Source organism: Mya arenaria, chromosome 6, assembly GCF_026914265.1.
Source record: "Mya arenaria isolate MELC-2E11 chromosome 6, ASM2691426v1".
Lineage (NCBI taxonomy): Eukaryota > Metazoa > Mollusca > Bivalvia > Myida > Myidae > Mya > Mya arenaria.
The window spans coordinates 46,916,818-46,934,482 of record NC_069127.1 but is presented as its reverse complement, the minus strand read 5'-3'; the positions used below and the strand labels follow the sequence as shown (position 1 = coordinate 46,934,482).

Sequence of the window (17,665 nt, the reverse complement as noted above, 5' to 3'; positions counted from 1 at the left end):
TTACGTTCCTAAGTCAATCAGGGTCAATAATGTGTAGTTTGGATGAAATGGTATAATGGAACCTAATTATATGATGGTCGGCAATAATTGAGGAATATTAGCGTTATAAGTGAAAATGCCAAGTTGCTCTAAAACCTTTAGTGGACGCCGACGCGACTCATTCTTCGAATAGTCGAGCTTATAATGGGGGCAAACTCGAGTTATCATGCTTAATTGTATATAAATGCAAAACAGCAATACATGAAGTTGTTGCAGAGATACTGACGTGTATGTGCTTACAAGCAAAACCTTAACCAGTATTTCTAAGTCAAATAAGAAAGGGGCAAAATTTATATTATAAAGATAGAGTTATCTTCCTTGATTAATTACCAAATGAAATTGGATGGTAGGGAGCCCTTGTATTAAGTTTCAATGCAAATAGATGATCATTTGATGAGATATTGACTTAAATGTGGTTAAAATCCTTAACCAAAACTTCCAAGTCAAATAACAAACCGTCATTATTTGCATTATATGCAAAAAAACAACAGTTACCTAACTTGGTTATTGAAATAGGTTGGATGGTTGAGTACCAAAGGCGAGATTAATAGTGTTAAAGATTTACAGAGACTTTACAGCATGACGTTGACGATTCACATAGGAATTTAAGTGAGTGCATTTTAAAATTTGAAGATTTAGAAAAACATATTGCACATGTGCACTCCAGCGTGTATACATAAAGATTGTACAGAGACCCTGCAGCAAGACGTTGATGAATTACATGCGGTTAAAGTGAGAACATGTCAAAATTTGAAGATTTAGAAAAGTGTATTGAAGAACTCCAGCTTGAAAACTCAAAGGCCAATATGCATACATTTAGCATGCCCATCAGTGAGCCGATAACAATTGGATCTTTTTTTTTTTTTAAAAAGGTCATAGATCATGTCCTAAACGTGGCCAGCCCTAGGGATAAATGGATAAATGATGATACAAAGCAGGTCAGACCAATTGGTGAACCTAAAGATGGCAGACAGCCTTTGACGCTGGTGACATTCCATTTCGATGAATATCAGGAACAGTTATATATTACAAATCTATACATAAAGTAGTGTGTCAAAAATACACGGTGACTGTCTTTTCACAGTACTAAAAATGCTTTTAAAAAAAATAGACAAATCGATGACGGATACGAATGATGACATCATATTATGTTTTACATACTAACCACCAGAACAATCACCATTTTACGCGGGGTTGGACTATAAAGGTGTCGAACTACATGAAAATACATTACTTAACTACACTATCATGCCAAATACACACCTTTTAGTTTTGGGTGACCTAAATGCAAGAACAGGGCTCCATTATTTTTTTTTACTTTGGACCACTTAGATGTCGATGAATCTGACCCGTATGCTGACGTTATTGATGTTTCACATATCATGCCTAGAACTTTACATTCATAAACTAAAATGGCAGCAGTGTTGTGGTCTACTTCATATATACGGATGACATTTTAAATATAATTGAAGATTTTATTGTAGGAGACCGAACGGATTCGCATCACTTTCCATTTCAATTGAAACTAGAGCTATCACTGAAGGTGATTAATACCCCCGAATGCCGCCTCTCATTATGATTTATCATTGTAAGAAGTTTTATGCTATTCCATTTAGTCGTTTTCAAGTTACTGTCCGGACAAAAGTTTGACAAAAAAACACACAGAAAAAGGCAATTACTCTGTAATTTGCTAAAATAGTGAAGTGATTCATGAACACTGAGCTCCTTCTCATTGTCCTGTACCATTGTATAAAGTTTTATTACATTCCATCAGGTAGTTTTCAAGTTATGCTCCGGACAAGAAAAAAGTAACAAAGGGTAGTAACTCTGTAATTAGCTGAAATAGAATTTCGGTTCCTGTACGCTGCACTCCCTCTAATTATGATGTATCACTGTATGAAGTTTTATTAAATTCCATCCAATAGTTTTCAATTTAAGCTCCGGACAAGAAAAAGTAACAAAGGGTAGTAACTCTGTAATTAGCTGAAATAGAATTTCGGTTCCTGTACACTGCACTCCCTCTTATTATGATGTATCACTGTATGAAGTTTTATTAAATTCCATCCAAGAGTTTTCAAGTTATGCTCCGGACAAGAAAAAGTAACAAAGGGCAGTAACTCTGTAATTAGCTGAAACAGAATCGCGGTTCCTTTACACTGCAATAGCTGAAATAGAGTTATGGTTCTTGTGCACTGCACTTCCTCTCATCGTGCTTTACCATTGTATGAAGTTTTAATAAATTCCATCAAGTAGTTTGCAAGTTAATGTCTGGAAAAAAATTGACAGCAAAAAAACAAATAATGGGCAATAACTCAGTAATTAGGTTAGGTAGAGTTATGGTTCTTGAACACTGCACTTTCTGTCACTGTGCTTTACCATTGTATGAAGTTCCAATGAATTCCATCAAGTACTTTTCAAGTTATACTCTGGACAAAAAAAGTAACAAAGGGCAATAACTCAGTAATAAGCAAGAATAGAGTTATGGTTATTGTACACTGCACTTCCTCTCATTATACTCATTATATTAAATGATTTTAAGTTGGACATAAATGATGTTAACTTATTTACAAGTGCACTGAAACGATGAATTGAAGTTTGTGAACGTACATTCGTATTTACTAACCCTCGAAACACGAAGAGGTTTGATAAAGCATGCAAATTGCTGAAGTATCATAAGCAAAAACGTTACTTTAATTTAGGAGAGATAGGTCAGATATAAAATTGAAAGCTTGTATATTAGCAAGAAATGAATATAAGGAGTATTGTAACAACAGGAGAAAGATTTAAATAAATCTGTACTGAACGAATTGATAGATAATTGCACTGGCAATAAATCTTTCAGGTTTAAATTTAAACGTTTATGCACCACTCGACAAACTTGAGATAAATATATCTATTGAAGAGTGGAAAACGCACTTAAAAAAATATTTTAAGACATTGATTTCCAGAGGTTACAGAAACTGAAACTTGGAATTGGGAGTCTCTATTTAAAAAGGTGATACAAAATCTACTGATAACTAACGGGGCATTTCGTTGTTTAACGTACTAAGTAAAATATATACTAGTATTTTATGTAAACGTATTTCTTTTTATGTCAATATTTACGACCAGATTTCCGAATTTCAGACCAGCTTTAGAGAGGGATATCGCTCCACGGACAATGCTTTTAATCTATATGTATATGTATTTGCACAACGCCGTTTATCTATGAAGGACAATTTATGTGACATTTGTGGATTTCCAAAAAGCTTTTGTTTTTGATTAAAGAGTACGCCTATATAATATATTTTTCAAAAATGTCTTTGTTGGAAGACTATAATCTGCAATAACTTCTATGTACAAATGTGTGAAAGTCTGAGTCCACTCTCCAAGAGGTCATGTCTCAGACACGATTTGATTGTCCACAAGGTTTAAAACAAGGATGCATGGCATATCCTATACTCTTTATATAGTTTATAAATGACATTATAAGCCTTATACAACCAACAAAATACAATGGTATACATATTTTCCGGGCACAACACTTAAAAATTCTTTATTTGATGACGATCTTGCTATACTAGTGAATACCCCATGAGATCTCCTGAGTGTTTACTTAATGCACTCAGTGACTATTGTGACGAATATAAAATATTCGTGAACATCAAAACTACTAAAATTATGTTGTTTAAAATGGTGACACACTATCAAGTGCGGAAAAAATGGTATTATCGCGGTGAACCAATAGAGATTGTAACTAGTTTCACATATGTCGTAGTTACCTTAATGAGGCAGTTGTACTGCCAAAAATGGCACGGGAACAAGCAAACAAATCTAAACGAGGGAAGGAAGAGTATTTATTGGGCATAGTTATGCACCCTAAATTTCGTAATATGACTTATTCGATTATTAGAAAATATCATTTAATTTTTTATTTATAATAAAAATACATTGATGCGAAAACAAGCAATTGTAAACAGTGGGTAACAAAAACATAGCTTAAAAGTTATATCAAAATGCATAGTAATCTAGGGATGGATAACAATTAGAGACAGAACTTAAAGTGATGGGATGATTATTCAAACTGTTAAACCATTTTAATTCGATAATAATTATAATATCAGTCAAGCAATTTTAATCGATTAGCGCCTTGTGCTAAATGAAGCCAATCAAACAAATCAAGGTGTGAGATTCTTAACTGAACTCGCGAAAATGTCATCGACCCAAGCAAACAAATCAAAGTGTGAAATTCTTGTTTGGGAGCGTGGAGAAATATCGACCCTCAAGATATCGAGCCGTCCGATCGAAATTTATATGAACAAAGAGTAAATAAAAATCGGTCCTTTTAATTTGGTTCGAGCCAACGAGGATATCGAGCAATGAGATATCGAGCCAACGAGTTTTGACGGTATATGGTTCAGAGATTTGGGGTGTATAACGAATATGTGTGGTAGAACAAGTCCACATTTATGCCTGTAAGCGCTATATGAGTTAACAACTAATGACTACAAATCTTGCTGTATTAGGCGAGTGTGGTTGTTTTCCTATGTATGTTGAATCTGCAAAACGTTACTGGATCAGATTTTTAAAAGTAGGAGATGATAGATCAAAAAGGGTTATTATATGCTTACAATGGCAGAACATGGTCATAAAAATTGGATGACATATGCAAAGAATATTTTGCTTAGCTGTGGATTTGAATACGTTTGGTATAACCAAAAAGTATTAAATAAAAAGCAGTATATTGTTTAGTTGAAACAACCACTTAAATGACTAGTATTGCCATTCTATTAAAGATTCTAAAAAATGATAATTTTACTCTCAGATTAAATCAAGTTTGTGTCATGAAATATACTTAGACTCCGTCAATATATGCAAAAATAGAAATGCTCTTTCTTGTTTTCAATGCTCATCACATAACCTTGAGATTGAAAATGGCCTATACTCTAATATTCATTGAGATCAAAGGTTATGTAAAGTATGTAAAGATGTTGTTGAAACAGAATTCCATTTTTTTGCTAATATGTCTTTTTGTTCTAATATCAAAAAAATACTTACCAAAGAAATATTATGAAAATGCTACTATTAACAAGTGTATCATCTTGAGGTGTACAAAAAATGAAAAATTGTAAAGGAATATAGCTATGCTACAAGCTTTGTAAAAATGTTATAATTAATGTTAATACTTATACAAGTCATTGGTGTATTTTCGTGCTTTAAGTTTAATGATTTTAGTTGTGTAACATCTGTTATTGCTTGTGATCTCGGGTGTTGTTGGAATGGGTTGATTGACCATCGATGGGTACCACTAAATCAACCGCACCTGTGTGGGTGGCTGTCTCGACACACTTAGTTGGGATGCAAGTTATTGCAGGGGTTTCTGAGTTTATATGTGCTATAGGATTGTGCCTAATATTTGATTACAACGTGTACTCCTTAAATACTTCTGTTTCATTTTGAAAAGGTATTTAATGCAAGCTACACATTCAAACTTGTATTTCACCTTGCACTTCTTTATTTCTTTTCTTGCATTTTGACATTTATCTTACTTGGTTATTTAATTAGGTTGGATGGTGGAGAACTATTGTATAAAGTCTCAATGCAATACATCAAGTAATTGATGGGCTATTAACCTATGTGTGCCAACATACAAAATCTTAACAGGAATTTCTATGTTAAATAATAAAGTGCAATTATTTGCTTTTTATGTATGATCGCTGCAGTTATCTTACTTGATTAATTAAGTAGGTTGAAAAGTTGGGAACACATGTCCTAAGTTGGATGTAATAAATGATGTCTTTGCTGAGATATTGACTTAAATGAGCCCAGAATTTCTAGGTCAAATAATAAAGGGCCATTATTAGCAATATATGCAAAATATAGTCTTACTTGGTTATTCAAGTAGGTTGGATGGCTGAGTACTTTTGTATAGAGTCGCAATGCAATACTGTAAGAAGTTGCCGAGATATTGACCTATGTGTGCTTACATGCAAAACCGTAATAATTTGTAAGTCCAATAATGAAGGGCAATATTTTGCAAAATATGCAAGATTATAGATATAGTTATCTAACTTGATTAATCAATTTGGTTGGATAGTTGGGAACACATGTCTGAAATTTTTATGCAATACATGATGTATTTGCTGAGATATTGACTTAAATCTGGTCCGATGAAAAACCTTAACCATACCTTTTAAGTTGAATAACATAGGGCCATTATTTGCATTTAATGCTAAAAAAAGTTATCTAACTTCGTTATCCTAGTAGGTTGGATAGTTGAGTACCAGTCTATTGAGTTGAGTATAAAGTCTCAATGTAATGCATCAAGTAGCTGTGTTCCTACCAAAACTTCATCAAAGTCTCCATCACGCTCACACGCCAGAAAGGCAAACATGGCCCGCAGGTATGGGTTGTTCAGTGAGAGGCGTAGTTCACTGCAAGTCTGCAACCACAGAGCATTACGCTCCTCTGTGAAACCTGACAATGCCATTGCTACCATACTGTACATATGACCATCCTCTGGAAAAGGTATAATGGATATTTTAATTAACCTAATTAAATAAGGTGATGAAATCAAAAGTGTATTCTTCATGTTATGATGAAGATGTATAATTATATGCATATGGGATAAAATAATTTAGAAAATTTTAAAAGGAATGAAATGAACAGACATGTTCCATAGATAAGTATGATCAATATCAAGAACAAAAAATCTCATGGATTTACCCCCCCCCCCCACCATGATATGTCATATTCTTATTATATTACTACCTGCCCGTGCAGCCTCTGCGCTGAGAATCTTGACTGCCTTCCCTATCTTGAGGCTCAACACGGCAATGGCTGCCGCTCGCTCATACTCCCGATTCTCCGTCACCAAACTACAGTAAACACATGTCAAATGTCGCAATCAAATAGCAATAGATAATTAAAAATATAATTGATGGAACCACATCTTTGATATTATTATTATTATTATTATACCTCATTTATATTGCACTCTTTTCATAAAACAATAAACGTTCAAAAGTGCTTAAATATTGTAACATATAAAACTCCACTTTTTCTGTTGAGACTACTGTAGTACAATCCCTGTTCTTTACCTGTCTAGAAGAAGAGAGAGCGGATCGGAGGTGTCTTGCGGTTCTCGGTTGTACCACCATCCACAAAGCTGCAAGGCCCGTGACCTGCAAACAGGCAATACCATCATTTACAATTAAATGGTACAGATGAAGATATGAAAATGGCAAGCAGAAGATTAGACTCAATTTTATTGTTCTTGACATCAACAAATCAGGGTCTGTCCTTCAAACTTTTGAAAATTAAAGTTGAAAATCGGCATGGGTCGACATCTACCTTGCTATTGTGCCATTGTTTTTAAAGATGTGTATAATGTATATTGCAATCAAGTTGGGATAACTCAAATATGTTTAAACTTTTTTGTATACAACACTTTTTGATTGATAATATAGACAAGAGCTGTCACAGTATGTGACGAATGCCCCCGAATGTGACATTGACCTACGAACAAGGTCAGTACATGAAAAGTTGATATTGCCTTTACGTGTCAAATACATATGGCAAGTTATTTTAAATTGCCTCTGAACATAAAAAAATACCACCCATACTTGACAACCTACACTGTTATGTCCTTATATTCAGAATTCCCTTGTGAATAAACACTTAGTGTATCTTTCACCTTAGAGGTAGGGACATTGGTCTTGCACGCGACACGTTGTCTTCGTATGTGGAACACATGTAGCAAGTGATTTTAAAATCTGTCCATACAAGGGAAAGTAACAGCCCTGACACGACAACCTATACTCTATGTCCTTATATGCAGCACTCCATTGTGAATAAACACTAAGTGTGACCTTGACCTTTGAGGTAGGGACACGGGTCTTGCACGCGACACGTCGTCTTGGTATGTGGAACACATGTGGCAAGTTATTTTAAAATCTGTCCATACAAGGGAAAGTTACAGAGCCGGACAGACGGACGGTGCGATTTTAATATGCTCTCATGATGCCGACATTAATTATCTGAAACTATACAAAGTTAATGTTTCCCTTAGTTTTAAACTTGATATCTGAAATTTAAACCCACATGATATTAATCCAATGTACAATATTGTCCCTGTCCTCACATATTCACCCACCTTGCCTCACTGTGGTACTGTTTCACCTGTCGTCTGTCAGAAGAGTTCCCTTGTGCGCCCTCTGGATACTGCCACGTTGAGTATACAAGGTTGGAGGCTGGACGCTCACTCCGGTCACAAGCCACCAGGTCCAACACGCCAACATACCGACCCTTCCCACCCTTACGCTGTTGTTGCTGCTGAGCTTCCTCCCCGCATATCAGGGTTGTGGATACTTAGTAACGGTTAGGGCAAACTTTTTACACTGTTGTAATTCAACTTTAAATGTTTTACAACTATAATTATGATCCAAATAATTTGATGGTTATAACATAAAAGTGTTGCTTACGTGCAAAATTGAATGAAGATGATTTATGAAACTAGAATTCTGCAAATCGGATGTGCAACCTGTCTATAACAGCCCACAATTTGCCTAGTTCACCTTGACTTTGACTGTAGACCTATCGATCCCAAACTCATTTGAGGTAATCTACTGATTAATCCCAATGTGCATACTATAAGTTTGAAGATTCTACACCAAGTTGTTCAAAAAATTTATTTGAAATGAAAGCGGTCTTAATTTTTCCAGCGAAGGTCACCATGTCCTTGACCTTTGACCTCAAACCATTAAGGGTCATCTGCTGACCATAATTTATGTGCATACCAAGTTTTAAGACTCCACAATAAGCTGTTCAAGTTACTGATCAGAAATGAGAGCGTCCATATTTTTCCTAGAACAGGTCACCATGACCTTGACCTTTTACATATTGATCCCAAAATGAATATTGCTCGTCTACTGACCATGAGTATGGTAAGGTGTACCAAGTCTGTACACAGCATCAAGTCATTCAAAAGTATTTTAATCGGAAATGAAAGGTTGGATTATACTTAAGATGACAAAGAAGAAGCAGCAGACACCAATCAAAGTAATCCCTATGTGTCTACCGTGCTTTAAAGACAAAAGGGGTTATAAACTGTAGGGCAACCTATTTGTCGAGTTTCATGATCCTTTCAACCTTCCCCAGGGTTTTTGTGCGGACAAGACACGGTCTACCAACAGACTGATCTACTGACAGCTGAATTCTTCTTCATAAGAACGAAATCCTTGTTTTTTACTGTTAGGATGTAAGCAGTGAGGATACAGTCTAGCCAGTGCCAAAGTGCATGTAGATGGGGCTCATCTGCAACCACTACCGCATTATTCCATAGTGCTTCTCTCTGTAACATTCAAGCACAGGTACATTAAGATTGTGGAAATCTGAAATTAAAACATTCATGCCTTTTAATTGCAAAAGCCCAGCGCACGACTTTTGTAAAACAAACCAAGAAAAAAATAAAATTTCAACCAGAAATTAATATTCCAAATGAAATGACAATGTTTATGGCAGAGTTTTTGACATAAGAGAGTGTCAGAGACAGGATTTTTTTTGATTTTCTTAATTAAGCAATAATTAAAGTGACAGATATTATCTCTAACATGTAGGCCATAGCCTTGAAGTGTGCGCTGTTTGATACGGAGGGATATGTCCATCTCAGAAGTGTAATCTTGCACAGAGATCACCTTCCCAAACATCCACGACACAGTCATTGACGGATTGAAACTCTGAAAAAAAAACACCAATACTTATTTCAATATAAGAACTAAATTCGAGTTTTCGGTTTAAAATGTTTTACCACATAACATATTGTAATCGAATATTGTGATTAAATATTGGACAAGAAGCATAATCGATAATCTAATCATCAATTTCAAAATGAAACTGACTCATTATAAAATTAAGGGACACATAGTATAATACTAGTGACATGTACATAATCTGATCTGTCCTGCAGGGGTGACCCTGGTTGTATACATACCATGGGCAGTTTTTCAAATATCTGCTTGTCCTTGATCTGTCCTGGAAGAGGTGACCCTGGTTGTATACATACCATGGACAGTTTTTCAAATATCTGCTTGTCCTTGATCTGTCCTGGACGAGGTGACCCTGGTTGTATACATACCATGGACAGTTTTTCAAATATCTGCTTGTCCTTGATCTGTCCTGGACGAGGTGACCCTGGTTGTATACATACCATGGGCAGTTTATCAAATATCTGCTTGTCCTTGATCTGTCCTGGACGAGGTGACCCTGGTTGTATACATACCATGGGCAGTTTTTCAAATATCTGCTTGTCCTTGATCTATCCTGCAGGGGTGACCCTGGTTGTATACATACCATGGGCAGTTTTTCAAATATCTGCTTGTCCTTGATCTGTCCTGCAGGGGTGACCCTGGTTGTATACATACCATGGGCAGTTTTTCAAATATCTGCTTGTCCTTGATCTGTCCTGCAGGGGTGACCCTGGTTGTATACATACCATGGGCAGTTTTTCAAATATCTGCTTGTCCTTGATCTGTCCTGGACGAGGTGACCCTGGTTGTATACATACCATGGGCAGTTTTTCAAATATCTGCTTGTCCTTGATCTGTCCTGGACGAGGTGACCCTGGTTGTATACATACCATGGGCAGTTTTTCAAATATCTGCTTGTCCTTGATCTGTCCTGGACGAGGTGACCCTGGTTGTATACATACCATGGGCAGTTTTTCAAATATCTGCTTGTCCTTGATCTGTCCTGCAGGGGTGACCCTGGTTGTATACATACCATGGGCAGTTTTTCAAATATCTGCTTGTCCTTGATCTGTCCTGGACGAGGTGACCCTGGTTGTATACATACCATGGGCAGTTTTTCAAATATCTGCTTGTCCTTGATCTGTCCTGGACGAGGTGACCCTGGTTGTATACATACCATGGGCAGTTTTTCAAATATCTGCTTGTCCTTGATCTGTCCTGGACGAGGTGACCCTGGTTGTATACATACCATGGGCAGTTTTTCAAATATCTGCTTGTCCTTGATCTGTCCTGGACGAGGTGACCCTGGTTGTATACATACCATGGGCAGTTTTTCAAATATCTGCTTGTCTTTGATCTGTCCTGCAGGGGTGACCCTGGTTGTATACATACCATGGGCAGTTTTTCAAATATCTGCTTGTCCTTGATCTGTCTTGGACAAGGTGACCCTGGTTGTATACATACCATGGGCAGTTTTTCAAATATCTGCTTGTCCTTGATCTGTCCTGTAGGAGTGATAGTGGTTGTATACATACCATGGGCAGTTTTTCAAATATCTGCTTGTCCTTGATCTGTCCTGTAGGAGTGATAGTGGTTGTATACATACCATGGGCAGTTTTTCAAATATCTGCTTGTCCTTGATCTGTCTTGGACAAGGTGACCCTGGTTGTATACATACCATGGGCAGTTTTTCAAATATCTGCTTGTCCTTGATCTGTCCTGTAGGAGTGATAGTGGTTGTATACATACCATGGGCAGTTTTTCAAATATCTGCTTGTCCTTGATCTGTCCTGTAGGAGTGATAGTGGTTGTATACATACCATGGGCAGTTTTTCAAATATCTGCTTGTCCTTGATCTGTCCTGGACGAGGTGACCCTGGTTGTATATGTACCATGGACAGTTTTTCAAATATCTGCTTGTCCTTGATCTGTCATGTAGGTGGGGTGACAGTGGTTGTATACATACCATGGGCAGTTTTTCAAATATCTGGTTGTCCTTGATCTATTCTGTAGGAGTGACAGTGGTTGTATACATACCATGGGCAGTTTTTCAAATATCTGGTTGTCCTTGATCTGCCCTGTAGGGGTGACGGTGGTGAGACGGTTCTCACACGTTGGGTGCCACGTAAAGTTAACCACTGCATGCTGCTTGTTAGCTGAGGAATAACAGCAGTAACAGACAACTAACAGTATTTCACACATGTATGTCTTTTATTTATTTTATCTCTAACATATTGGCACAAGCAGTAATTGTTCAGTATTAAAATACAAAATTAAACTTGTATTTTTCAAGATAATAATTGAAAGTACCGGTATGCTTACTATTTGCTATAATTGTCTTTCTATTTTGTTTTTTTATTCATTCATGTTCCCATTCCCTCATTTTTTTTCATTAACTTACTTTGTGCTTTTGATTACATTTTTGTCAGTCATTAACCTATTCCTCGATTTCTTACGTTGTAACGTCCTGTCGAAGATGACAGGCTCGAGCTCCTCTGTGCCGATGATGGAGTGGCGAATATCAAACAGCTTCACGACAGAACTGTCTCGACTCAGCACAGCCAGAAACCCAGCCCTGCCAAAGTGTCACATATAGTTTACCATACTTTATTCTTGAGTCATAGAAATTAAGTCATATACATGTATATTGTTAAATTAATAAACAAGAAATGCCGCAATGCAACGAAACCAGGTTTTTAATGATTGACAGAAGAACTTCAGCCTGTGTCTGTTTTTCTATTTTTAGTAACAGTGACCTTGACCCTAGGGACCTCAAATGCAATCCATTGAAAGGTATCCATAAACTCTTCCTTTATACCAAGTTGTCTCAGGATATGTCAACCCTAACTTAAGTTATTCAGTTTCAACCATTTTTCTATTTTTAGTAACAGTGACCTTGACCTTGAATCTAGGGACCCCAAACGCAATCCCACGAAAGTATCCATAAACTCTTCATTTATACCTGGTTTGGTCAAGATATGTAGACCCTGTCTAAAATTATTCAGTTTCAACTGTTTTTCTATTATTAGTAACAGTGACCTTGACCTTGAATCTAGGGACCCCAAAACGCAAATCCATGAAAGTATCCATAAACTCTTACTATAGACGAGTTTGGTCAAGATATGTCAACTCTAACTAAAGATATTCAGTTTGAACCATTATTCTATTTTTAGTAACAGTGACTTTGACCCTAGGGGCCCAAAATGCAATCCCATGAAAGGTATCCATAAACTCTTCTTATAGACCAACTTTGGTCAAGATATGTCAACCTGAACTAAAGTTATTCAGTTTCAACCGTTTTGCAATTTTTAGTAACAGTCACCTTGACCTTGAACCTAGGGACCCCAAACGCAATCCCATGAAAGGTCTCCATAAACTCTTCCTATAAACCAAGTTTAGTCAAGATATGTCAACCCTAACTAAAGTTATTCAGTTTCAACTGTTTTGCTCTTTTTAGTAACAGTCACCTTGACCTTGAACCTAGGGACCCCAAACGCAATCCCATGAAAGGTCTCCATAAACTCTTTCTATAGACCAAGTTTAGTCAAGATGTGTCATCCCTAACTAAAGTTATTCAGTTTCAACCGTTTTTCTATTTTTAATAACAGTGACCTTGACTTTGACCCTAGGGACCCCAAACGCAATCCCATGAAAGGTATCCATAAACTCTTACTATAGACCAAGTTTGGTCAAGATATGTCAACCCTTACTAAAGTAATTTAGTTTTAACCGTTTTTCTATTTTTAGTAACAGTGACCTTGACCTTGAACCTCGGGACCCCAATCGCAATCCCATGAAAGGTACCCATAAACTCTTTCTATAGACCAAGTTTAGTCAAGATATGTCATCCCTACCTAAAGTTATTTAGTTTCAACCTTTTTCCATTTTTAGTAACAGTGACCTTGACCTTGAACCTAGGGACCCCAATCGCAATCCAATGAAAGGTACCCATTAACTCTTTCTATAGACCAAGTTTGGTCAAGATATGTCAACCCTTACTAAAGTTATTCAGTTTCAACTGTTTTGCTCTTTTTAGTAACAGTCACCTTGACCTTGAACCTAGGGACCCCAAACGCAATCCCATAAAAGGTCTCCATAAACTCTTCCTAAAGACCAAGTTTAGTCAAGATATGTCATCCCTAACTAAAGTTATTCAGTTTCAACCGTTTTTCTATTTTTAGTAACAGTCACCTTGACCTTGACCCTAGGGACCCCAAACGCAATCCCATGAAAGGTATCCATAAACTCTTACTATAGACCAAGTTTGGTCAAGATATGTCAACCTGAACTAAAGTTATTTAGTTTTAACTGTTTTTCTATTTTTAGTAACAGTGACCTTGACCTTGAACCTAGGGACCCCAATCACAATCCCATGAAAGGTACCCATAAACTCTTTCTATAGACCAAGTTTAGTCAAGATATGTCATCCCTACCTAAAGTTATTTAGTTTCAACCGTTTTTCTATTTTTAGTAACAGTCACCTTTACCTTGAACCTAGGGACCCCAATCGCAATCCCATGAAAGGTACCCATAAACTCTTTCTATAGACCAAGTTTGGTCAAGATATGTCAACCCTTACTAAAGTTATTCAGTTTCAACTGTTTTGCTCTTTTTAGTAACAGTCACATTGACCTTGAACCTAGGGACCCCAAACGCAATCCCATTAAAGGTCTCCATAACCTCTTCCTAAAGACCAAGTTTAGTCAAGATATGTCATCCCTAACTAAAGTTATTCAGTTTCAACCGTTTTTTTTATTTTTAGTAACAGTGACCTTGACCCTAGGGACCCCAAACGCAATCCCATGAAAGGTCTCCATAAACTCTATCTATAGACCAAGTTTAATCAAGATATGTCAACCCTAACTAAAGTTATTCAGTTTCAACGGTTTTTCTATTTTAGTAACAGTGACCTTGACCCTAGGGACCCCAAATGCAATCCCATTAAAGGTACCCATAAACTCTTTCTATAGACCAAGTTTAGTCAAAATATGTCATCCCTACCTAAAGTTATTTAATTTCAACCGTTTTTTCTATTTTTAGTAACTGTGACCTTGACCTTGAACCTAGGGACCCCAATAGCAATCCCATGAAAGGTACCCATTAACTCTTTCTATAGACCAAGTTTGGTCAAGATATGTCAACCCTTACTAAAGTTATTCAGTTTCAACTGTTTTGCTCTTTTTAGTAACAGTCACATTGACCTTGAACCTAGGGACCCCAAACGCAATCCCATAAAAGGTCTCCATAAACTCTTCCTAAAGACCAAGTTTAGTCAAGATATGTCATCCCTAACTAAAGTTATTCAGTTTCAACTGTTTTTCTATTTTTAGTAACAGTGACCTTGACCTTGACCCTAGGGACCCCAAACGCAATCCCATGAAAGGTCTCCATAAACTCTATCTATAGACCAAGTTTAATCAAGATATGTCAACCCTAACTAAAGTTATTCAGTTTCAACCGTTTTTCTATTTTAGTAACAGTGACCTTGACCCTAGGGACCCCAAATGCAATCCCATTAAAGGTACCCATAAACTCTTTCTATAGACCAAGTTTAGTCAAAATATGTCATCCCTACCTAAAGTTATTTAATTTCAACCGTTTTTCTATTTTTAGTAACTGTGACCTTGACCTTGAACCTAGGGACCCCAATAGCAATCCCATGAAAGGTACCCATTAACTCTTTCTATAGACCAAGTTTGGTCAAGATATGTCAACCCTTACTAAAGTTATTCAGTTTCAACTGTTTTGCTCTTTTTAGTAACAGTCACATTGACCTTGAACCTAGGGACCCCAAACGCAATCCCATAAAAGGTCTCCATAAACTCTTCCTAAAGACCAAGTTTAGTCAAGATATGTCATCCCTAACTAAAGTTATTCAGTTTCAACTGTTTTTCTATTTTTAGTAACAGTGACCTTGACCTTGACCCTAGGGACCCCAAACGCAATCCCATGAAAGGTCTCCATAAACTCTATCTATAGACCAAGTTTAATCAGGATATGTCATCCCTAACTAAAGTTATTCAGTTTCAACGTTTTTTCTATTTTAGTAACAGTGACCTTGAACCTAGGGACCCTAGGGACCCCAAATGCAATCCCATTAAAGGTACCCATAAACTCTTTCTATAGACCAAGTTTGGTCAAGATATGTCAACCCTTACTAAAGTTCTTCAGTTTCATAGGTGAGTTTGCCGCCGCCCGGCCTCCCGAACAACGATGTTCGCTATTCTAATAACCAGGTTTCACCATGTGAAAACCTGGTTAAAAATTATAATATACATGTATATGCATTTATTCTTTCAATTATGTATAAAATATTTGATTTCTTGAATGTTTGTATTGCACACATAGATATCTGTTTTTAAAATGTAGAAAAATAAACAGATATTTTAACCATTGCATGATATAAACTTTAATGTTAAAGGTTTTCTCATATTTTTAACATAAGTTTATGAAGTTCTATAAGAAGAGGGATGTCAAAGCCTGTTCAAGCTGTTATACCTTGGTTACTATAAATTCTGGTTTAAAACTACTGTACTCGCATAAGTAGTACCGGTACTATATACATGTACCATACTATACCCACCTAGTGGGACACCAGTCTATCTTCATCACTCCTCTATCAGTCGGAATGGTCAGAATCTTGGCACATGTTAAGGCATATTTCTATATTTATACTCATGTTTATACTATCAATAACATATGACATACATGTAGCCTCTGTTAAAATTCAACAACCAATTAACATATAATGAAATGATTGTTATTGTTTTTAACTTTAGCACCTAATACAAGTTACATATTTTTTTCAACAGAGCATTTCTTTTGCTTTCAAGTACTGTGAAGTCATTTATATTCGTTGGCATGAAATTTCGTGGTTTTCTGAAAATTTACATTTTCATGGGTACTTGAATTCGTCCTAAATCGTCTGCATAATCTCCACGCGCTGGGAATGTGATTTCCGTCTTCTACGTCACACGGTTTATGACACTCGTAGTGATACAACATGCCAATAAGTGCTTATACCCATGTCAATTATCGATTTAATTAGAAATTAGGGTTATAAAAGAAGATTGACCCTGATCAAAGATAACGGAAGGCGAAGCCACTGAATATCAATTAAGAATTTTGCAAACTGTGAAAACACCTAGAAGGTGCGTATATTTGAGTACAAACAATCAATCTAATCGATTAAATATTTCATTAAAGAAAAAAAATCGAGTACCGGCACTCAACACGCACATCTTGTAAACCTGGAGATTTTCATGAACAGCACACGCTACAGCATGTGTTCATCATTTGGTTAATAAAAAACACAATGAAATGATTTGGTTAATGGTTTGTTAAAGGCAGATATAATTGTTGCCAAAACAATTATAGTAAGATATACAGTGAGTTCGGTATTTACGCTGTATACTGCGACCTCTGTAAAGAATATACTAGTCTAAGATTATGTACGTAACAAGGCAATTGAAAAAGGGAATAAAGGGTCTATATTTCATGAGATCTTGAATTCGTGGATCACCCAACCCACAAAAACCACAAACATTAATGCCCCACGAACATTAATGATTTCACAGTAGTTTATTAACATTTATCAGTTTAACTCAACATGATATTTCACTGCATCAAACGAAGAAAACATGATTTTGATAATTTTAGTCCATTCTCACATCCAAATAAAATGGCAATATGCACAGGGCTCAAACACAAATACATATAGGATTTGTCATGGGTTATCATATCATACACAATATTATACACGATTTTATTCAACAAGTTTGGGAAATTTGTTACTATGCTGGCTAATATAACTTGTTTTAATGTTTATACCTGTGAACCACTGATACAGGGTTTCCCTTTTATTAGACAAAAACTATACAATGGAACCTTATCATTCACTT

At 36.3% G+C, this 17,665-nt stretch overlaps 1 protein-coding gene across 1 annotated transcript in view; it reads right to left on the bottom strand.

Annotated features, from left to right (window-relative positions):
- The window catches only part of LOC128238691 (GATOR complex protein MIOS-B-like), a 41,008-nt gene that overhangs the window by 13,689 nt on the left and 9,654 nt on the right, over window positions 1–17,665 (bottom strand). The window contains 9 exon segments of the mRNA XM_052954846.1: window positions 6,362–6,537; window positions 6,790–6,896; window positions 7,119–7,202; window positions 8,174–8,387; window positions 9,295–9,370; window positions 9,630–9,755; window positions 11,802–11,920; window positions 12,221–12,339; window positions 16,348–16,403. Of these exon segments, the coding sequence (XP_052810806.1) occupies window positions 6,362–6,537; window positions 6,790–6,896; window positions 7,119–7,202; window positions 8,174–8,387; window positions 9,295–9,370; window positions 9,630–9,755; window positions 11,802–11,920; window positions 12,221–12,339; window positions 16,348–16,403 (1,077 nt within the window).